The 23,179-nt window shown below is 42.4% G+C and overlaps 1 protein-coding gene and 1 long non-coding RNA gene across 7 annotated transcripts in view; one reads left to right on the top strand and one right to left on the bottom strand.

The window, feature by feature from the left end:
• Nucleotides 1–6,793, bottom strand: part of TIPRL (TOR signaling pathway regulator) — a 35,461-nt gene extending 28,668 nt beyond the window's left edge. For 2 of the 4 annotated variants that reach the window (XM_021089448.1, XM_021089446.1), the window contains exon 1: nt 6,478–6,720. In XM_021089448.1, the coding sequence (XP_020945107.1) occupies nt 6,478–6,581 (104 nt within the window). In that variant the 5' untranslated portion in view covers nt 6,582–6,720. Of the gene's footprint in view, nt 1–5,045; nt 6,431–6,477 lie in introns of those variants that run through there. The other 2 variants (XM_001928523.5, XM_021089447.1) reach the window with 2 other exon arrangements.
• LOC100525571 overlaps nt 6,828–23,179 on the top strand; it is a 39,475-nt gene continuing 23,123 nt past the window's right edge. The window contains exons 1-3 of one of the 3 annotated variants that reach the window (XR_001308290.2): nt 6,828–6,980; nt 11,807–12,103; nt 14,171–14,369. This is a non-coding gene — a long non-coding RNA (uncharacterized LOC100525571). Of the gene's footprint in view, nt 6,981–11,806; nt 14,370–23,179 lie in introns of those variants that run through there. The other 2 variants (XR_001308291.2, XR_303059.3) reach the window with 2 other exon arrangements.

A 23,179-nucleotide genomic window follows, 5' to 3' on the forward strand; every position in this document is an offset into this window, starting at 1 on the left:
CTTGTATATATATTAAAAACAAAAAATTAAAAATCCCACATAAACAAATTTAAATACTTAAGCTATAAATGGGGAAAAAATTGATTCTTATTAGAAAGATCTATTTCATTCCTGAATCATCAAAGCCCCACCACTTTCAAAAATAAAGATGGTTCTATTTCCATTATGACTGCCCAGGAAATGACTTAGTCCCATGTTTCTATAAGCTTCCTATCTCTAGTGAATTTTTGTTCTTACACAACAATTATACTAATTATAGATAGCTATAAAGAAAAGACAGCAATTAAAGATCCTGTTTCCTGTAGGAAAACACGTTTTTGGAGTTCCTGTTGTGGCTCAGTGGTTATTAAGGAATCCGACTAATATCCATGAGGATGTGGGTTTGATCCCTGGCCTTGCTCAGTGGGTTAAGGATCCAGTTTTGCCATAAGCTGTGGTGTAGGTCACAGACATGGCTCAGATCTGGTGTTGCTATGGCTGTGGCATGGGCTGGCAACTATAGTTCCAATTTGACCCCCAGCCTGGGAACCTCCATATATGGCAGGTGAGGCCCTAAAAAGACAAAAGACCAAAGACAAAAAAAAAAAAAAACCACCTTTGCCAGTAAACTTCTCACTTACATGGATTTTCAGAAGGATTTTATCAATCTACATTCTATCCAGGGGCAAAAATTAAGACAAAAAGTACCAAGACTTTAATCAAATTTAAATTCTTTGACTCAAAACACCAGTTTTGGGAAATCTGTAATAAAGAAACAATCCTCAGGAGTTTCCATTGTGGCTCAGCAGTAATGAAACCAACTAGTATCCATGAGGATGCAGGTTCCATCTCTGGCCTCACTCACTGGGTTAAAGGATTGGGCGTTGCCATGAGCTGTGGTGTAGGTCACCGACGAGGCTCTGATCTGGCGGCCCTGAAGCTGTGGTATAGGCCAGCAGTTATAGCTCTGATTCAACCCCTAGCCTGGGAACTTCCATGTGCAGTGAGTAGGAAAAAGGGGAAGAAAAAAAAAAAAAAAAAAAAAGGAAAGAAACGATCCTTAATACAGAAAAAAACAACTATACACATTAATACTCACAATCATCTTATTTTTAATAGTGAAAAGAAAATATTCTAGTTATAAGGAAATAAATGGTTATATAAACTATAGTATAGCCATATGATGAAATATATGGAATCATTAAAACTATTTAAAGGGAGAATAATGTAGGAAAATGCTTATGATACAATAGTAAGAAAAAAATCAGACGCTGTATGTGCATATCAGTTTTTTGGTGTTTTTTTTTTTTTTTTTTTTTTTTTTGCTTTTTAGGGCTTCACCCATGGCATATGGAGATTCCCAGGCTAGGGGTCAAATCAGAGATCCAAGCCGCATCTGCGACCTACATCAGAACTCACAGCAAAGCCAGATCCTTAACCCACTGAGCGAGGCCAGGGACTGAACCCGAAACCTCATGGCTCCTAGTCATATTCGTTAACCACTGTGCCACGATGGGAACTCCATGTGCACATATCAGTGATCTAACTAACATTTTAAGTTGCACATCTTTAAGATGGTATTTAATAACAAATTTAAGAAAAATTTATTATTTTGTTATTAGAAAATAGAAAATATTAAGTACTAGAGAGATCAACATTCCCATGCAAATGTCCATAGACGAATGGATAAAGAAAGCATGGTTTTGGAGATCTTCTGTGGTACAGTGGATTAAAGATTTGGGGTTGTCACTGCATTGGCTTGGGTCACTCCTGTGGCATGGGTTCAACCCCTGGCCCAGGAACTTCCACATGCCATAGGCGAAACAACAACAACAAAAAGTTGTTTATACATACAATGAAATACTATGCAGCTTTTAAAAAGAAGAAAATTCTGCAATATGTGACAACACGGATGAACCTTGAGGACATTATGTTAAGTAAAATAAACCTGTCACAGAAATACAGATAATACAATTCCACTTATATGAGGTATCTAAAATGTCAAGTTCATAGAATCAAAGCTTAATGGAGGCTTCTAAGAGGGAAGAGGGAAATGAGTTACTAATCAACAGGCATAAAGTTTCAGTCAAGCTCTAGAGATGTGCTGCACAACTACAGCCAATAACAATGTGCTGAACACTTACACATTTCTTAGGAGGGTAGATTTCGAATTAAGTGTTCTTACCACAATAAAACAAAATTTTTTAAAAAGATAATTAAATCTTAAAAGATTAAGCATTCTTTTTTTTTTTTTTTTTTTTTTTTGTCTTTTCTAGGGCCACACCCAAGGCATATGGAGGTTCCCAGGCTAGGGGTTTAATCGGAGCTGTAGCCACTGGCCTACACCAGAGCCACAGCAATGTGGGATCTGAGCAGCATCTGTGACCTACACCACAACTCATGGCAACGCCGGATCCTTAACCCACTAAGCAAGGCCAGGGATCGAACCTGCAACCTCATGGTTCCTAGTCAGATTCCTTAACCACTGAGCCATGATGGGAACTCCAAGACTAAATATTCTTAATAGAATAAATATTCCTTAAAAAGATCAGATGAAATAAGTTTTAACTACTTTACTAGATAATGCATACCAAATATGAACTAATATAAGATGGGATTCTGCAGATTTTCCCCAACAAATCTGTAAAAATCTGGTAGTCCTACAAAACACTCCAGTTACTAATCACTGCCACTAACCTGGACTTCTGCAAATGTCCTAGATTCAGAGTATCTTAAACACAAGTCAAACACAGAATGTCTTAACCCTATTTCTAAGGTCAAGCTTCACTCTTAACAAATAGGTGGGACCATTTACAAGGCAAGGAAGACAAGAAGCCACTATGGGATTAAGATGCCTTAATTCAATAAAGTTTCCTCAATCATAATTAATTATATTTCTCGCTTCATTACATCCTGATTAGAAGCTATCAACCTTCAAATGGTGATAGAAGGGGTACCCAATGTAATGCATAAAAGCCCACTCAACCGTCTCACGAGGGGAGATCTGCTTTCCCCTAATGACACCCCCGTTCAGCAGGAAGCAGTCAGAGCGGTCATCGCTCCTTCTTTCCCCACCCCATCCCCACCCCCACAGTTAGTCTCCAACTCTAGAAGGGGAAATTGAGGCAGAACACTAACTCAGGCAGTCAATGTAGGAGCAGGGGCTTGGATGCATTCTTTGATATGGCTATTGATTAACATTTGTGGCTTAAGGGCTCCAGAGAGTAACATCCCCACAGGCCTTGTTTTCTATAGGGAGTGTACCTATGCCCAGATGGTCATTAATCCCTAATCCCCTGTAACTCAGTAGAAGAAAAGGGCAAAGAAACCATAAAAAATTAAATGGGACATTTCTACCCCTAACACCTCTGTTGGACAAGGACTGATAAATGTAATCAAGCAAGGCCAATAGGAGAAAACCACATCTTTTTGGACCCCCCACATCTTTAAAGGATACCCAGTTGGTACCCCCCACATCGTTAAAGGATAAAAACCCCCATAGGACAATGGGGGTGGGGCTTTTCTCCCCCCTCCCAGCAGCCCTGGGAGCTATTTGCTTTCCTGCAATAAAGATTTTGCTTGCTTGCAAAAAAAAAAAAAAAAACCCAATTCATTTGTTCAGCACCCAAGAGGTTTTGCCCTAGGGCAGGCATCACAGAAAAATGTAAGATGGGAGCAGAAAAGCCTTTGTTTTGTCACAAGGAAGAACTACTACTAAGTATACTCAAGATATTCAAGCAGATTGGTTTTAGAAATAAACAAAGAGGTTAAGGATCTGGAGTTTTTTTCTTTCTTTCTTTCTTTCTTTTTTTTTTTTTTTTTTTTTGCTTTTTAGGGCCACACCTGCAGCAAAGGGAGGTTCCCAGGCTAGGAGTCCAATCGGAGCTACAGCCGCCAGCCTATACCACAGCCACAGCAATGCGGAATCCAAGCCACATCTGTGACCTACACCACAGCTCATGGCAATGCTGGATCCTTAACCCACTGAGTGAGGCAGGGATTGAACCCACAACCTCATGGTTCCTAGTAGGACTCATTTCCACTGCACCGTGATGGAATTCTCAAGATCTGGAATTTGATTCTCTTAAAACTCTCCATGGAGTTCCCATTGTGGCTCACCAGGTTAAGAATCGACTAATATCCATAAGGATGAGGGTTCTATCCCTGGCCTAACTTAGTGGGTTAAGGATACAGCGTTGCTGTGGGGCTGTGGTGTAGGTTGCGGACGAGGCTTGGAACTGGCATTGCTGTGGTTGTGGCATAGGCCAGCAGCTACAGCTCCAGTTTGAACCCTAACCTGGGAACTTTCATATGCCGCTGGTGCAGCCCTGAAAAACAAAGAATCCAACTAGTATCCATGAGGATGTGGGTTCAATCCCTCGCCTCGCTCAGTGGGTTAAGGATCCGGTGTTTCAGAGAGCTGCGGTGAAAGTGACAGATGGAGCTTGGATCTGGCGTTGCTGTAGGCCAGCAGCTGCAGTTCCAATTGGACCCCTAGCCTGGAAACTTCCACATGCCTAGGGTACAGCCCTAAAAACAAACAAAACAAAACAAAATTCTCCATCCATCTAGTACCTCTTAAATAGTCTGAAAATTACATGGGTAATCATAATTTGAAGCTGACTAGTTCATATATAGCACAATTACAAATATGTGGTGCAATATGTAATAGAGAAAGTTACATGGAGCGAAAAACTCAGAGTAACTGTGATAGGATGAAGGGATTTCTTTTTCCTTTCTTTTCTGTATTTTCTTAATTTTTCTTAGTGACTGTGAGAATGTTTCCTTTTTTTTTAATTAGGAAGTTAAATATCCTTTCATGACTCTCCTCTCTTCCCTGGTTACTTTCCTCTACCTAAATCTTAAAATGCCTGTGCTCCCTAGGGTCCCATCTCATAACCTTTTCCTTTTCTTCTGTTTGACTTCCAAATGATTTTAATTCACTCCCAGGTATTCAGGTATATCAACTATAAGCTGATGATTCCCAAAGCTAAATCATGGACAAGTCATCTTTTTTTAAGCTCCAAGATAAATGCCTAAGACACTCTTCAACAAACTAATCTCACCTTCTATCCAACACATGCCTCCATTCTGCTCCTCCTCCTGTGTTTCTCACCTTGTCCAATAGCAATGCTTTCCCTGCAACAGCAAGCCAGAAATCTTGCCAATGGTACAGATTCTTCCTTTTTCCTTCCTCCTCCTATCAAGCAGCCATCAAATTCAGGGACTTAATCTTCTAAAATCTCTCTTCTCTCCCCTTCCAACTGTCTCCTTACCCAGGCCTACATCCTTCCAATCCATCCTCTGCATCAGCTCCAGAGAATTCTTTCAGGGTGTAATCTGATAATATCGCTCCTTTCTATAAAATGACACCCATGGACTTTCCCTGTGGCCTACAGCATAACTATACAACAGCTATGGTGCAACCCCTGGCCATGGAACTTCCATGTGCCACAGGTGAGGCCAAACACTTAAAAAAAAAAAAGACCCCCAGTGGTAGTCAGATAAAACTCAAAACTACTTAAATTCTCTTGTGGTGCAGCAGATTAAGGATCCAGCTGCTGTCACTACAGGGGATTGGGTTGCTGCTGTGGTGTGGATTCCATCCCTGGCCAGGGAACTTCCACATGTCCCGAGCATAGCCCCCCCGCCCCCAAATCAAAACTCCTTAGCCCGGCATAAAAGTTCTCTCAGTTATCTTTACTGCCCAAGGACCTGCTTGCCTCTGGCTTCTCACAACAGCAGTCCCCCTCCGATCCTTCATGCTGCAATCACACAGAAACAGTGCTTTAAGGCTCCCACTCTCTCTGACCTCCCAGCTTTACACGTGTCTCCTGTCACCCCCAAATTCTGTCGAGCTCAGGCATCACAAACGCGGCACAGCTGTCACTTTCCCTGGCCCTCCACCTTTACACATGCCTTCCACCCTCACCCAATTCCACCGACTTTATCAAGATTCAGTGCAGACATCCCAATTTCCCGCATGCCTTGTTTCCCTAAATAATCTCGAATAACCCTGTATATACACTTCTATCAATTCACACTGTATTATAACTGTCATTCTCACAAGACTGAGTTCCTCGAGGTCGGGATTGTCTTCTGTATCTTAAATGCCTGGCATAGCACCTGACAAGCTAAAAATCAAGCATATATATCATCTCCGTTATTAAACCCCAAGAAAAGAGGTCACAGCCACCCAGAAATAGTCTAAAGGTGGCGCAGGCTGGGGCAGGTAGAGAACCATGGGAGGCGAAAGTCCACCGGAACAGTCATGCTCTGCTCAAACCCAAGCGGAATGACAGTTTCACGAAGGCAGCGCCTGAAACCTGAACCGAAGGACAGAAGGCAGTGATAGCAATATTTCCTGGTGTTGCCATTCAAAGGTCCCGTCCAAGCCTCCGCCCCAGAGGAAGGCTGGGGCTGCGGGGAGCTCGCCCTTGCCTCCCGCGCAGGCCCAGCTCCCCAGCCCGCGCCCGGATCTCAGCCCTGGAGTCTCACTTCTCTACATCCGCTGACTTCATGATGTGGGTCTTGGATGCCGTCAGCTTCCAGGGCCCGAAGGAGAAGTCCTGGTGGCTGCTCTGGAAGCCGTGGATCATCATGGCTGCGATGGAGCCCGCGTGGGCTACGCAGAACAGGTTGGAGCAGCGGTGGCAGCGGCAGCGACAGCGGTAGCGGACACCGCTCCCTCCGCCTTGCTCCGGCCCAGCCCCCTCGGCTTCCCAGCCGTTACCATGCCCGGCCCCGCCCCCTGCCGGCCGACCCGGACGCAGGCCCAACTTTCCACCTTCTTCTCCGCCCCTCGGGTTTTGCTTCCGGGAGCAGTTGCCAAGGTTGCGTGACCTACGTATTACGTCAAGACGCACCGGGAAAAAGGCGGTGAGAAAATGCTGAGGGGAGAGGCCTCGACTCAGGAGGTGTGGTCGGGGTGCACCGCTCCCTGAGCTGCTGCAATGACGTCGTCTCAGGGCATGTTTAATGGAAGCTCCACGGTGGAAAAGGTGAGTTGAACGTGATCCTAGCCAACTTTGCAAAGCAGCGAGTTACCTCGCGTGTTGGTGAATTAGGGTAGAGAGGAAATGCCCTACATTTTCCCATTGAGGCCAAAATTTTAAAATCACTTAAGAGTCCAGGAGCTTAGGTCAACATCAAGAGCTACGTGACCCAGAATTGGACATCTAGCTGCTATCGATTAAGACTCCTATCAAAAATTTCCTCATTCAGGAATTCCTGTCGTGGCGCAGCGGAAACTAATCCGACTAGGACCCATGAGGTTGCGGGTTCGATCCCTGGCCTCGCTCAGTCAGTATGTTAAGGGATCTGGCATTGCGGTGACTGTGGCATAGGCCGGCAGCTATAGCTCCTATTTGACCCTTGGCCTGGGACTCTCCTTATGCCGTGGGTGTGGCCCTAAAAAAAGAATTCATCGTTCAGACATTTCAGGACTTTCCTGGTCTAGCTATCACCTAAGCATCTGGTATAGTGGAAACAGCACTTTAGACCCGTACTAAATCATCTTTTACAATGATGTTTTATGCATCCTTGGCAAACCACTTAACTAATGATTTTGGCTTCAGCTGCCTAAAATAGTATGCTTTCCTGGCCTGGGAACTCCCACATGCCAGCGGGGCCAAAATAAATTAGAAAAAAAAAAAAATCCCTTGCTCTTAGGGTGTCTATCAAATCTTTTTTTTTTTTTTGGCTTTTTAGGTCTGTGCCCAAGGAATGTGGAGGTTCCCAGGCTAGGGGTCAAATCCAACCTACACCTACCAGCCTGCACCACAGCCGTAGCAATGCTGGATCTGAGCATCATCTGCTACCTACACCATAGCTCACGGCAATGCCTGATCCTTAACCCACTGGAGCAAGGCCAGAGATCAAACCTGAATCCTCAAGGATACTAGTTGGATTCGTTTCCGCTTTGCCACAATGGGAACTTCTCCCAAATCTTTCTTTCTGGCCCCATTTTCAACTCCCTCTCAGCCCTACTCACCAGCACTCAGCCCAACCTTTGGGCCCTTACTCTTGCTGTTCTATCTGCTTGAAACTGTCATACTCAGACCTGTCCCATTTCAGAGTCAACCTGGCACCTTTTAGAACTATAGATTCTCCAGCCCCCATCCCTTTCCCTAACCTGGGATGATCTGCCTTGGAATGATACATCTCCTCCAAAAGGCTTTTTCTGAACTCTGGAGCTGGATTTAATCACTCCTTCTTCTTAGCCAACATGTTGATTTAATTTAACTTCACTCATTCCAGTTACCACTGTTTATTCATTCATCCAAATGAATGTCAAAATTTGAGCATCTGCTGTTGGCCAGGCATTTGTTTTTTCATTAGGAAACAGCACTCACACCCTTTCTTTTTTTTTTTTTTTTTTTTTTTTTTTTTTGTCTTTTGTCTTTTTGTTGTTGTTGCTGTTGTTGTTGTTGTTGTTGCTATTTCTTGGGCTGCTCCCGCCAGGCTAGGGGTTGAATCGGAGCTGTAGCCACCGGCCTACGCCAGAGCCACAGCAACGCGGGATCCAAGCCGCGTCTGCAACCTACACCACAGCTCACGGCAACGCCAGATCGTTAACCCACTGAGCAAGGGCAGGGACCCCCTGAGCAAGGGCAGGGACCGAACCCGCAACCTCATGGTTCCTAGTCGGATTCGCTAACCACTGCGCCACAACGGGAACTCCTCACACCCTTTCTTGTAACAGAGATTGACAATGGAATCCCAAAACATGATTTCAGCGATAAAGGCAGGACTCCCTGTGCTTAAAAATATATGTTATCCATCTGCCCGGTTTCATCTAAAATTTCAATTGCTTCTAGATAGAGCAACAGGCTACTTATTTGGCTAATCGGTCATTTACATCTTAGTGTAAATGGTTTCATTGTATCATTTTCTATCAGCTGGGCTTGATAGAGAAGTTTTAGGCCACTCTGTTCAGAATGAGTCAGTGCTTTCCCACCTACCCTTCCAAAACATTTGCCCCCTTCCAAAATTTCTCTAGACAAGATATGATGAAGAATTCCTATTAGAAAGGTATTTTTATTTAAATTTTAAATTTAACAATTAAAGCAGTATCTCTATGGCCTCCCATTCAACAGTTTATTAGAGGACTTTTAAGACTAAAATTCTTTGAAGATACAAGAAAATGAATCTTTAAAAGTATAATTTCAAGCATTCACACATTAGAAGAGAGATATTTAGGCATCAGTGGCATATTTCCAATGCCCAGTCAAGAACCACCATGCAACAACATATCTGCTTTATAAAGCAGATTCATTGTAGGGAGAGGGATATGCATTTCAGTCAAATTGACAGAGGATTTTAGAGCCACCAAATCAAACCATCTACTCTACAAGTTTGTCAAGATTCAGTTCTGAGAACAACCAACTGGTTTTTACAGAAATATATTCATTCTGCAACTGCTTTAATTTTTGGCAGCTATTACGGTGCCAAAAACCATTAGGTATAAAGACACAGCACTGAACCAAAAAAGGCAAGATCTTTTTCATCTTGAAGCTTACACCATAATAGAGAAGGTAATAAGCAAACACAAAATTTATAATTTCAGACATGGATAAATTCTGTGTAGAACATTAAGCAAATTAAGTGTAAAGATTGTGTGTGTGTTTGGGGGTGAGGAGCAGACTGTGTAAACGGAGTGACGAGAAGAGCCTGATTTGTGAAGGTAACACTCAAGCAGAGACCTGTTGATGAGGAGAAAGATCCATGAGAAAATCTGGAGGAAGAACATTCCAGGCATCAGGTATTCAGGCCCCACGGAGGCAGTGGGCTTGTCACATTTTAGGAAGACCAAGAAGGCCAGAGGCGCTGGAATGGAAGCAGCTGGGAAGAGTTCAGGAAAGCAGGTAGAGGCAGGTAGAGGAAAGCAGGTATAGATATAAGACCTACCATATCTCTTCTTGGCAACCTTATCAAATGAATGTATAGCTCTTAAAAAAAAAAAGAAGTCTTTGTTAAGCAGAAGCTTACTATCTCTAACCTGTGCCATTTATGAAGCTCCAATGATTAGAGCTTAGATTGAGGTAAAACCTATTTCCTTGTTATTTATATTATTTGAAGTTGGTTTTGCCCTCTGGAGTATCATGAGGCATACTCCCTCTTCCTCATGACTGTTCTTTTTATTTTTTATTTTTTGCTTTTTAGGGCTGCATTTGCAGCCTATGGAAGTTCCCAGGCTGGGGTCAAACTGGAGCTGCAGCTGCCGGCCACAACCCAACAACACGGGATCCCAGCCGCATCTATGACCTACACCACAGCTCACGGCAACACTGTATCCTTAACCCACTGAGCAAGGGCAGGGATTGAACCCATATCCTCATGGGTACTAGTTGGATTCATTACCGCTGAGCCACAGTGGGAATGCCTGTTCCCATTGTTGTTTAAAACAACTTTCATGCCTTCCCTTTTGTCTTTCTCATTCATCCATTTAATTACATATCTACCTATCCATCTATTTATCTTTCTGCTTATTTATTCAATGAATATTTATATTTATTAGGTCTGAAACATAGTGCTTGGAGAAAGAAATAACAATGAAAAATATAAATAAGCTATGACATTCCTCAGCCTCAAGCAACTTTGTTCATCTGTGCCACTGGGAAAGGATCTATAGATACACAGGACATTCTCTATAGTTTCAAGATTAGTTGTGCTCGACTATAAGAAACAAAGTAAATACAATACCATATGACATCTGGGCAATAAAATGGTGTGTGTACTGGCCATGGTACAGAAGGAAAGAGTAATTAATTCTCTCTGTGTAGGCCAGAAATGATTTATAAAGGATCCAATGCCAGAGCAAGATTTTAAAGAGAATATAAATGGTTTTACCAGGAGGGGACAAGTCCACTTCATGGACAAGGAACAGCAGGTGCATAGGCATGGGACCATGGAACAGCATGGAATGTATTAGGAGCAAAAAATATTTCAGGACACCTGGAACGTAAACTTTTACTGGGAGGGTACAGGAGATGAGGTAGGCATGGGCCAAATCATGAAAGAACTCTGTGCTCTACTAAAGAACTTAGGATTTCTTCCAGTGGATGAGTAGGGGCCACTGCCTAGATGAGCCATCTTGGTGGCCTACACTTGTATCTTCAAAACGAGATACAGACAGGAGTTCCCATCATGGCACAGCAGAAACAAATCCAACTAGGAACAATGAAGTTGCAGGTTTGATCCCTGGCCTTGTTCAGCGGGTTAAGGATCCAGTGTTGCTTCGGCTGTGGTAGGACAGCAGCTGCAGCTCCAATTTGACCCCTAGCCTGGGAACCTCCATACGCTGCAAGTATGGCCCTAAAAAGCAAAAACAAAAAAACAGCAAAAAAAGATACAGGCAAAAAGACCAAAAAAAAAAAAAAAAAAGTTCCCGTCGTGGTGCAGTGGTTAACAAATCCGACTAGGAACCATGAGGTTGCGGGTTCGATCCCTGGCCTTGCTCAGTGGGTTAAGGATCCGGCGTTGCTGTGAGCTATGGTGTAGGTCACAGACACGCCTTGGATCCCGCATTGCTATGGCTCTGGCATAGGCCTGCAGCTACAGCTCCAATTAGACCCCTAGCTTGGGAATCTCCATGTGCCATGGGAGTGGCCCAAGAAATGGCAAAAAGACAAAAAAAAAAAAAAAAAAAAAAAAAGAAGATGCAAACACTAGATCCACTGGAGTGGAGGAAGAAAATATTTATAATTATCTCACCGTTTGGGGGCTCTATTTCTGTATGTGTTTCATACTGTACATAACAAATCATTTATTCACGTCAATTTTATTCATAAACAAATATTAGGATGAATGCTCTATTTTTTTACAGGTATTAATGGCAGGTGATCCAGAAGCTTTGTGGACCATTGGCCTAATTGAAGGCAGTAGCAGAAGAGTTGAGAGAGGACAGATGTGGGAGAGGACCAGGTGACTGACTGAATGAAAGGGGAGAAATATCCAGTCTGTGGCCTGGAGATTACAAAGCCGTAATCAGAAATACTGGTCAACTGATCTGTGTATTTTGTGATGACAAAGTACAGCAGCCACCAAGAGAAAACACATGGCCATATTGAAAAGAGAGAGGAAAAGTAGATTTTCTGAAGAGCCAGTGAAAAGGAAGTTTCAGGTCTGTTTGAACTCCCTTTGTTCCCCCACATGTAAAATTTCATACAATGCACATTGGCAGGGAATGCTAATACCTGTTTGATTTGGGGGCACTTCTGAGTGAACGATCATGGTTATTAAAGATAATCAATAGTGTTCAAGTGTGTATACCACATCAATTGTAATTTGATTAAAGTATCTCTTCTTAGAACGATTTCTTATTGCACTGTAGAATAGCATGCAGAAAGATTGACCTGCTGATAATTTGGCCAAATTGCCCATCCACAAGGATACCCAGCTTCCATTCCTTCTGGGGGGTTCAGGATCTGTGAACCAATTCAAGTCTGAAAATTAGGGGAGGGCTATGGCTCCCATGGTGACACAATCCAAGCTGTTTTAAAAGCTATATTCAGTGTTGTGTTGGTAATAATGATCAAGTAGAACCAAAATGATCTGTCCATCTATTTCTGACCTAGGGACCCGTCATCAATTGCCCCTCCCCAAGATCTGTGTAGGTCGGTTCATTCTGATGAGTACTTTGTCCTTGCTGCCTCTTATTGTTACCATATTCACATTGCCTCTGACCAATTATGTGCTCCTTTTTTGGCTTTTGCCATCTTGGACATCCCTGCATCCCTATAGAAATCAAGGAGTCTGTTCCAATGGAACATCTCCCACCTCCATCCCTGAACTACAGAGGTCAGCCATCAAAGCACTTTGCAAGGATGATGGTCTCCTTTTCATCAGTGTTATTTCTTGATAAAGAACATGTCCTTTTGTCCTCCTAGCAGGCATAATTAGAAGGTGGATGAGCAGGTTACATGTGGGAAATTCACTCCAACATTCTTATCACCCTATGTCTTTGCTGTACTTCTACATTAAACCAACAAAAATCTGTATCTCTAGTTCTGTCATCAGCGGTCATGGTTGAATTCAGGTTTCACAAGTTCCAGCTGTTCACGCCAGCACTACATTCCTCCCTCACTGGATCACCATCCTCAGATTTTATTCCCACACTTGGTTCCTGGGATTTTGCCAATATAAATTAGCAAAATATTGCAGTCTTCTTGCTGTTTATGATTTCTGGATTTGACTTTGCAACTTGTCCTCTGGGTGTGCCGAGAGTATATGTAGTTAAGGCTCTAAGGGCAATGGGAAGTGGTAGGTGTGAGGCACAGAAAGAACTGGAACCCTTTTGCAAATTATCTGCCTCACATGAGGCAATCTTAGAGTTTCCAAGCAAAGTAGGACCATGTCATCAGAGAGAGAAAGAGGGGCTAGGGATTGTAAGATGGGGATGTTTGTGTTTTTCCAAGTCTTACTACCGCAACTCAAAATTTCCCACTCCTGGTCTAATAAATGTCCTAAAGTCTCATAGGCAACCTGTATACCAGCAAACTGAACCTATGTTAAAAGTTAGCCACCTGCAGGATTGTCACTGATGCTCATCTTCTGCTGTTTCAGCCTAGCAGCTTTAAGAAGCCAGAGATACTTATAACAGGCCACTCTAGAAACTCCCTAGTTTTCTGGCTTACAGTGCACTAAGCCAAGGATTAAAGTTATATATTCTGTTCCTCTTTAATCATTCCCCTGAAATTTTTAGCATGCGTAGTTAACAAAATCTATTCATCCGTATTACTGTATTCCTCTTAAATAACATAAGGACCTTGGAATGCTTTAATTCTGACTACCCTTCTCATTTTATATGTTGTTCACTTCCTGTGTCAAAAAAATCCTCTCTTGGGCTCCCTGTTTAACTAATTGTCTAAACTGAAATTCTGAAAAATTTCCTAAGGGAACTGTGTTTATATCAAAACTAAATAGAAGAGGTGGCAGTTGGAACCAACTGTTCCATTCTAAAGGAGGCCAAGGAGAAGAAAGGAAAGGTGAGTAGGAGCAGCAGAAGTATGAGATGGCAGGAGGGGCCCTGAGAACAGAGAGCAGAGAGGTCTTTGATATCAGAAACAGAACCCAGTGTACACCCATTTGAATTATGAGAAATCGACATGGGAATGAACTCTCCTACTTAGGCTTCTGAGGCATTTCTTTGAATTTATGAGGATTTATGTGTCTTTTCACCTGCATGCAGGGCTGCTGGGCACCGGGCAACAGGAGTCACCATATGGCCATCCTAACAGTGGTCGCTAGCTCCACTGTAGTTTGTTCTCCCAAAGCACTCTACAAACTTATAGTGGAAATCATCTCGGGAATCAGTAGCAATGTTCGTATTGATTTTGTTGTTGTTTTCAATGTGATTTTTTGGGCATTAAAAGTTTTAATTACATAAAGATTGTAGTGATTTTCTGTGTGTATATAATCATGTACACATTGTGAGCATAGATGTAAGTGGATGGCATACAACAGCGGCAAAAGAGCTGATGGAACATAGATAAATCGTCCTATTTTGGAACAATTTATAAAGGGAAACAGTGGCACAATATCATTGTTATAGGTGTTACTGCTAACTGTGTTCATTTTATAGAGATTGGTATTGTTTTAGTATAAGTAGGCATTCATTTGGGGACTCCAGAAAATATAGGGGCAGCAAATATAGACTTTTCTAAAAGTCTTTTTTAGAAAAGACTTTTCGAAAAAAAATCTTTATTTATTTGTCTTTTTATCTTTTTAGGGCCGCACCTGTGGCATGTGGAGGTTCCCAGGCTAGGGGTCTAATCGGAGCTGTAGCCACCAGCCTATGCCACAGCCATGGCAACACTAGATCCAAACTGCATCTGCAGCCTACACCACAGCCCATGGCAATGCCAGATCCTCAAGCCACTGAGAGAGGCCAGGGATTGAATCCGCAATCTCATGGTTCCTAGTTGGATTCGTTTCCACTGCGCCACCATGGGAATTCCTAAAAAAGTCTTTGTTATAGATGACTTACAGTGTTCTATCAACTTCTGCTGTATGGCAAAGTAACCCAGTTATACATATATATACAGTCTTTTTTTCACATTATTCTCCATCATGTTATATCACAAGTGATTTGATAGAGTTCCCAGTGCTACACAGCAGGATCTCATTGCTAATCCATTCCAAAGGCAATAGTTTGTATCTATTAACCCCAAGCTCCCCAACCACCCCTCTCCCTCCCCCTTAGCAACCACAAGTCTATTCTCCCAAGTCCATGATTTTCTTTTCTGTGGAAATTTTCATTTGTGCCTTATATTAGATTCCAGATATAAGTGATATCATATGGTATTTGTCTTTTAGTATGAGAGTTTCTAGTTCCATCCATGTTGCTGCAAATGGCATTATTTTGTCCTTTTTTAAGGCTGAGTAGTATACCATTGTATATATGTATGACATCTTCTTTTTTTTTTTTTTTTTTTTTTGTCTTTTTGCCATTTCTTGGGCCGCTCCCGCGGCATATGGAGGTTCCCAGGCTAGGGGTCCAATCGGAGCTGTAGCTGCCAGCCTACGCCAGAGCCACAGCAACGCAGGATCCGAGCCGCATCTGCGACCTACAGCTCACGGCAGCGCCGGAACCTCGACCCACTGAGCAAGGGCAGGGACCGAACCCGCAACCTCATGGTTCCTAGTCGGATTCGTTAACCACTGCGCCACGACGGGAACTCCGTATGACATCTTCTTAATCCATTCATCTGTCGATGGACGTTTAAATTGTTTCCATGTCTTCCATGGCTATTGTGAACAGTGTTGCAGTGAACATAGGGGTGCCTGTATCTTTTTCAATGAAAGTTTTGTCTGGATATGTGCCCAGGAATGGGATTGCTGAATCATATAGTAGTGGTTTTTTTGTTTTCGTTCTTGTTTTTTTTTTTTTTTTTGGTTTTTTTAGGGCCGCACCTGCAGCATATGGAGGTTCCCAGGCTAGGGGTCTAATCAGAGCTGTAGCTGTCAGCCTACACCAGAGCCACAGCAACACCAGATCCTTAACCCACTGAGCGAGGCCAGGGATTGGACCCAAAACCTCATGGTTCCTATTCAGATTTGTTTTCATTGTGCCACGATGCAAACTCCCATATGGTAGTTTTATATTTAGTATTCTAAGGTACCTCTAAGGTACAGTTTTCTATGGTGATACCATAAAAAAACTTTAATGCAAGGTCTTTTTCAAAGATGGTGAGGAAAAAAAATTTTTTTTAAAAAAGGAGTTCCCATTGTGGTGTGGTGGAAACAAATCCAACTTGTGTTGAGGAGGATGTGGGTTCGATCCTTGGCCTCACTCAGTGAGTCTGGGATCCGGCATTGCTGTAAGATATGGTATAGGTTGCAGATGCAGCTTGTATCTCCACATTGCTGTGACTGTGGCATAAGCTTGCAGCTGTACCTCCAATTGGACCCCTAGTCTGGAAACTTCCATATGCTGCAGGTGCAGCCTTAGAAAGCAAAAATAAATAAATAAATAAATAAAATAAAGATTGTGACAAAATTACAGAAGTGCTGGTTGACCAGTTCTATCCCTTCAGTCACTCAGGCCAGTATCCTGGTGAGTCTTGGTTAGGCTGCAGTGCTGGTCTGTTGACTCTACCTGCTTAATATCTCTGGAGTCTGACCCCTCCCTCCATCCCATCACAACGTTGCTTCAGGCCATCATTATTTCCCTCCTGGATTACTACTGCAGCTCCTAACTTCTCTCTCCATTCTTGCCTTCCTCCTGTCTCTCTTCCACCTTGCAACCAGAGTGAATTTCTAAAATGCAGCTGTGATCATGTTGGGGTTTTTGTTGTTGCTGTTCTTTGTTTTTGCTTATAACCTTTTAGTGCTCTTAAAGTAAATACATGGTCCAAAGAATTGATGTTCTGACCTTCACTTACCTCTCCAGACTCAGAAGACAATCCTTAGCTCTAGAATCCCACCATATTGTGCTAGCTCAGTTTCTTCAATGTGATGTTATGATCTGTTCTTTTTACCCTTCCCACCCCTTCCCTTCTCTCCTACCCCCCCCCCATTCCCATCCTCTCTCTCTCTTTCTCACCTTTGATCCTTTGTACAGTCTCCTTCCTGGGCTGAGAATGCCCCTCATCCCACTGTCTCGCTCATTTATTCATTCCTTTAGAATCAAGCCCTGATGTTCTGTCTTTGAAAAAGACTTCCCTCACTATTCCCTCCCCACGTCCCCAGTCAGAATGAGATGCCTCTCTAGTGCTCTCATACCCTCTATTTAGTATCATCAAAGCTCTTACCTCATTGTATGGTAACTGCTTGTTTATCTGTTTCTCTCAATGCAGTATAAGCCTGTGGTTTTCAAATGTTAGTGTGCAACAGAATTACTTGGAGGGTTTATTATAACAGACTGGGAGACCTCATTCTCAGAGTTTCTGAATCACTGGGCCCAGGGAATAGGGTCTGATAATTTGCATTTCTTTTACTTTTTTCTTTTTTGCATGCACCCGAGGCATGCAGAAGTTCCCTGGCCAAGGACTGAACCCAAGCTGAAGCTGCAGCCTGTGCCACTGCTTTGGCAAGGCCAAATCCTAAACCCACTGTGCCATGAGGGAACTTCTTAATTTGTATTTCTAATAAGTTCCTAGGTGGTAATGATGTTGCAGGTCTAGGAACACACATCAAGAACCACTGCTAGGGAGTTCCTGTTGTAGCTGAATGGGTTATGAACCCAACTAGTATCCATGAGGATATCAGTTCAATCCCTGGCCTTGCTCAGTGATTTAAGGATCTGGCTTGCAATGAACGGTGGTATAGATCACAGACTCAGCTAGGACCCTGCATTGCTGTGGCTTTGGCATAGGATAGCAGCTGCAGCACCAAGTCAGCCCCTAGCCTTGGAACTTCCATATGCTGCAGGTGTATCCCTAAAAAGTTAAAAAAGAAAAAAAAAAAAAAGAACCACTGCTAGGAGTTCCCACTGTGGCACAGTGGGTTAAGGATCCAGCATTGCTGAAGCTGTGGCCTTCGTTGCAGCTGCAGCCAAGATTAGATCTCTGGCTGGGGAACTTCCCTGCCATGCCATGGGTGTGGCTGAAAGAAAGAAAAGAAGGAAGGAAGGAAGAGAAAGAAAGAAGGAAGGAAGGAAGGAAAGAAAGAAAGAAAGAAAGAGAGAGAGAGAGAGAGGGGCAGGGAGGGAGGGAGGGAGGGAGGAAGAAAGAAAGAAAGAAAAAGAAAGAAAAAGAGAGCGAACCACTGCTATAAGCCCTTATGTGGGAGAGGCCATGACTGCGCAATTTCTAATGCAGTGTCTGGCACAGGATAAGCCTTGAATGGATGCTTGTTGAATAAATAAACCAAGGAAGCTAATGTGAACTATTAGTAGCATATTTTTAAGCAAACGTTGTCTCTGGCCTCATCACATCTTTTTCTCTATTTTTACTATTACATCAACACCCTATGAGCAGTGAGTTCATTACAACTTTCCCTGGCTTCTTGATACAGTTCTGATCATTGCAGAAACTCATTCAAGTCTGCTGGGCTCTGCTCTGCAAATCTTTCTTCTTAACCTCACCAGTTAAAACTCACTTTTCCTGCGCCCCGTAATCTCAGTATTCATTAAGTAACTAGCAAAACCACCTCATAAACGAATTTAAACAAGGGTACTAGTGATTTTCATGTCCCTCCAGTTTAATTATGAACATATATATATATATATATATATATATATATATATATATTTTTTTTTTTTTTTTTTTTTTTTTTTTTTGCTATTTCTTGGGCCGCTCCCGCGGCATATGGAGGTTCCCAGGCTAGGGGTCGAATCGGAGCTGTAGCCACCAGCCTACACCAGAGCCACAGCAACGCGGGATCCGAGCCGCGTCTGCAACCTACACCACAGCTCACGGCAACGCCGGATCATTAACCCACTGAGCAAGGGCAGGGACCGAACCCACAACCTCATGGTTCCTAGTCAGATTCGTTAACCACTGCGCCACGACGGGAACTCCAACTTATATATTTTTAGATATAATTTACAGTGCTCTAAAAATAGCAGATGCATGCAACCTTCAATTTTGAGATAAATGCCTTTTCAAATCACTTTAAAAAAACTAATAAATAATTTGATTCCCTTTTATTTATTTATTTATTGAATATACAATGCTGTGTTAGTTTCTGGTATACAGCAAAATTCTGTATATATACTCTTTTTCATACTCTTTTCCATTATGGTTTATTATAAGATACCAAATATAGTTCCCTGTGCTATACAATAGGACTTTGTTGTTTATCTATATTACATATAGTAATTTGCTAATTCTGACCTCCTAATTTATCCCTCCTCCCTCTCTTCCCCTTTGGTAACCATAACTTTCTTTTCCATGTCTATGAGTCCGTTTCTGTTTTGTAAGTTCATGTGTATCATTTTATTTTATTTTATCTTATTTTATTTTATTTCTATTTTATTTTGCTTTTTAGGGCCACACCCGCAGCATATGAAAGTTCCCAGGCTAGGGGTGGAATCAGAGCTATAGCTGCCAACCAACCTATGCCACAGCCACAGCAACATGGGATCTGAGCCATGTCTGCAACCTACACCACAGTTCACAGCAACACCAGATCCCCAACCCACTGAGCAAGGCCAGGGGTCAAACCCACATCCTCATGGATACTAGTCAGATTTGCTTCTGCTTCGCCACAAAGTGAATTCCCATGTATCATATTTTAGATTCACATATAAGTGATGTCATATGGTATTTGTCTTCTCTGACTTATTTTACTTAGTATGATAATCTCTAGGTCCATTCATGTTGCTATGAATTTATATTTTAACAAATCTCTTCAATGTTTTTTTGCATGGGTCAAGAATTTTTTTTTTAATTTAGGCCTGTGACTGGATTTATTCATTCATTAATAAGCATCTGTTGAGAGCCAACAACAACGCAGGTGCTGTGCTAGGTCCTGAGGAAGCAAAGATAACTAGAAGTACTTGCCCTTAGGAACTTACTTCTACACATAGAAGACAGACACATAAACAGTTCTCTAATGCCAGTAGACACACATATGACATGCCATGGGTATACAGAGAAAGGAGCTACTGACCTGGGGAAATGGGTGTAGGATTCTCATGTTAAAGACCAAAAAAGGCCATGATTCCCTGACAAAGAAGACAAGAAGAAGGAACAGTGTGGGTGTCCTAGGTGAACTACAGGTAGTTTGGGAGGCTAGACCATATCAACATGCTAGCCTTTTTTAAAAAATTGAAGTATAGTTGATGTACAATATTGCAGTAGTTTCTGGTATATAGCACAGTGATTCAGTTATATATATACATATATATATTCTTTTCATAGGAATGATTTATCACAGGATATATAGTATATATCCCTGTGCTATACAGTAGGATCTTATTGTTTATTTTATATATAGTAGTTTCTATTTGTTGGTCCCAAACTCCCAATTTATCCCTCCCCTAATCCCTTTCCACTTTGGTAACCCTAAGTTGTTTCCTATGTCTGTGAGTCTGTTTCTGTCTCATAATTAAGTTCATTTCTCTCATGCTTTAGATTCCACATAGACGTGATAGCATATTGTATTGTCTTTCTCTTTCAGGCTTGCTTCACTTAGTATGATAATCTCTAGGTCCATCTGTGTTGCTGCAAATGGCATTATCTCATTCTTTTTTATGTCTGAGTAGTATACCATTTTGTGTGTGTGTGTGTGTTTCTGTGTTCACATTGCATATCTTCTGTATCCATTCATCTGTCAATAAACATTTAGGTTCCTTCCATTTCTTGGTTATTTTAAATAGTGCTGCTATAAACATTGGGGTGCATGTATCTTTTCAAATTATAGTTTTCTCCAAATATATGCCCAGGGGTGGGATGGACATGGCAATTCTATTTTTAGTTTTTGGGGTTTTTTTGTTTGTTTTTTGGGTTGTTTTGTTTTGTTTTTGCTTTTTTAGGACCACACCTGTGGCTTATGGAAGTTCCCAGGCTAGGGGTCTAATCGGAGCTACAGCTGCCAGCCTATACCATAGCCATAGCAATGCGGTATCCAAGCCACGTCTGCGACATACACCACAGCTCATGGCAACACCGGATCCTTAACCCACTGAGCTAGGCAAGGGATCGAACCTGTGTCCTCATGGATACTAGTCGGGTTCATTACTGCTGAGCCACAAAGGGTACTCCTATTTTTAGTTTTTTAAGGAACCTCCATACTGTCCTCCATAGTGACTATGTCAACTTATATTCCCACTAACAGTGTAGGAGAGTTCCTTTTCTCCACACCCTCTCCAGCATTTTTGTTTTTCTTTTTCTTTTTCAGTGGCACCTGTGGCATTGGAAATTCCCTGGCCAGGGACTGAATCTGAGCCACAGCTGTGACCTGCACCACAGCTGTGTCAACGCCAGATCCTTAACCCACTGCACCACAGCAGAAACTCCTCCAGCATTTATTATTTGCAAGCTTTTTGATGATAACCATTCTGACTTGTGTGAGGTGATGCCTCATTGTAGTTTTGATTTGAATCTCTCTAATAATTAGTTATCAATATACCTTATTCTTATTCAAAAACCATTCAGGTCTTTTTGTTTGTTTGTTTTGGCTATAGATAAATATTTAAGTAGTTAATCTCATTAGGTTAGATAATTTTTTTTTTTTTTTTGTCTTTTTGCTATTTCTTTGGGCTGCTCCTGCGGCATATGGAGGTTCCCAGGCTAGGGGTCGAATCGGAGCTGTAGCCACTGGCCTACGCCAGAGCCACAGCAATGCGGGATCCGAACCGCGTCTGTAACCTACACCACAGCTCACGGCAACACCAGATCCTTAACCCACTGAGCGAGGGCAGGGACCAAACCCACAACTTCATGGTTCCTAGTCGAATTCGTTAACCACTGAGCCACGACGGGAATTCCAAAAGGGAGATTTCAGACAACCCAATTATTCTAAGATCTCAACAATGAAACCATATTTCTAATAAAATAATTCAGAAGGCCTTTTAAAATTGGGTTTTTTTTCCCTGAGCAAACTCTGATGGGAGGAATGGGATCCCTGAGTTTTCCAAGTGTCAGGAAAAGCCAGTTTAGAACTCAGTCTTTCTTGCAGAATCTCCATGGGAAACCCTATGTGCAGATAAAGACCTGTAATTCACATATGGGAGAACTGGGCTGAGTCTACATAAATACATAATATAACCCAGAACTGAAAATACTCTGTCTAATTTCCTGTGTGTCACAACCAGAAGGATGAGTAGTAAAATAACTGCTTTTGTATCTTAGTGATATGATTCTACCTTCCAAAAGAACCATACTGAACCAAACCATAGCTGTACAGGACTGTCTTTACAAAACCCATGTCACTTTGATATCACAAACTCTCCTTCCTAGGTCCATTTGTTGCCTTCCTAGGCTTATTTATCCCAGTTCTAAATAACTCCAAATTCTCCATTAATTTATCCATTAAGTAGAAGCTATTGTCAAAACTCCTCAATTTTCAGCTCTTCAGGGGCAGAGACCTTTGTCTTCCTCATGTTTATATCCTTAGAGCCAGTCTGTTCTGGGATTATCATTCAACAAAACTCTCAAGGAAATGGACAGATGATCTAGGGTTTGGTCAATGGGAAGAAAGGCCAGAGAGGGGACTGGATGGATCTACAGAAACAAGACAGCAATTGGGATGGAGAGAAAGTTGATGGGCAGAAGACAGGTAGGCCCCCTGCGGAGAAATCTGACAGTAAATAAGTAGAGATTCCTCTGTTCGGAGGGGGCAAACACCATGAGGAGAGGAAGGGGCAATTCAGGCTGAAGATCCAGCCACAGACCTAAGGACCACAGCAGTGAGAGGAAGGCAGAACCCCATCCACAGAAAGGTTTTATGCCAAACAGGGAGCTGCATCAAAGCATCAGGCGTAGAGGGAGAAAAGAGGGCTCCATCACTCAAGACAGAGGCTCTGTCGTGGAGAAAGGAAGGGAGCACTTGGTCCCTGAGCCGAGAGAGAGCTTTCCTGAGTCTCCTATGTAGCATTGCATCAAGTCTCTCAGAGCCTCAAATAACTCAGGGGAGCCTCTGTTCCTGACAAAGAGCTCCCAAAGAGCTCAGTGGAAACAAGAAGTTAGTTTCAACATTTGTTTGAGTTCCTCTATCCACAATTCTTCATCCCCACAATATTCACATAAGATGTATAAGGGAGGCCAGGTTCTGCAGCAAAGAAGGAATAGGACGAGAGATGCCAGACTTA

This window comes from Sus scrofa, chromosome 4 (assembly GCF_000003025.6).
Source record: "Sus scrofa isolate TJ Tabasco breed Duroc chromosome 4, Sscrofa11.1, whole genome shotgun sequence".
In the NCBI taxonomy this organism is placed as follows: Eukaryota; Metazoa; Chordata; class Mammalia; order Artiodactyla; family Suidae; genus Sus; species Sus scrofa.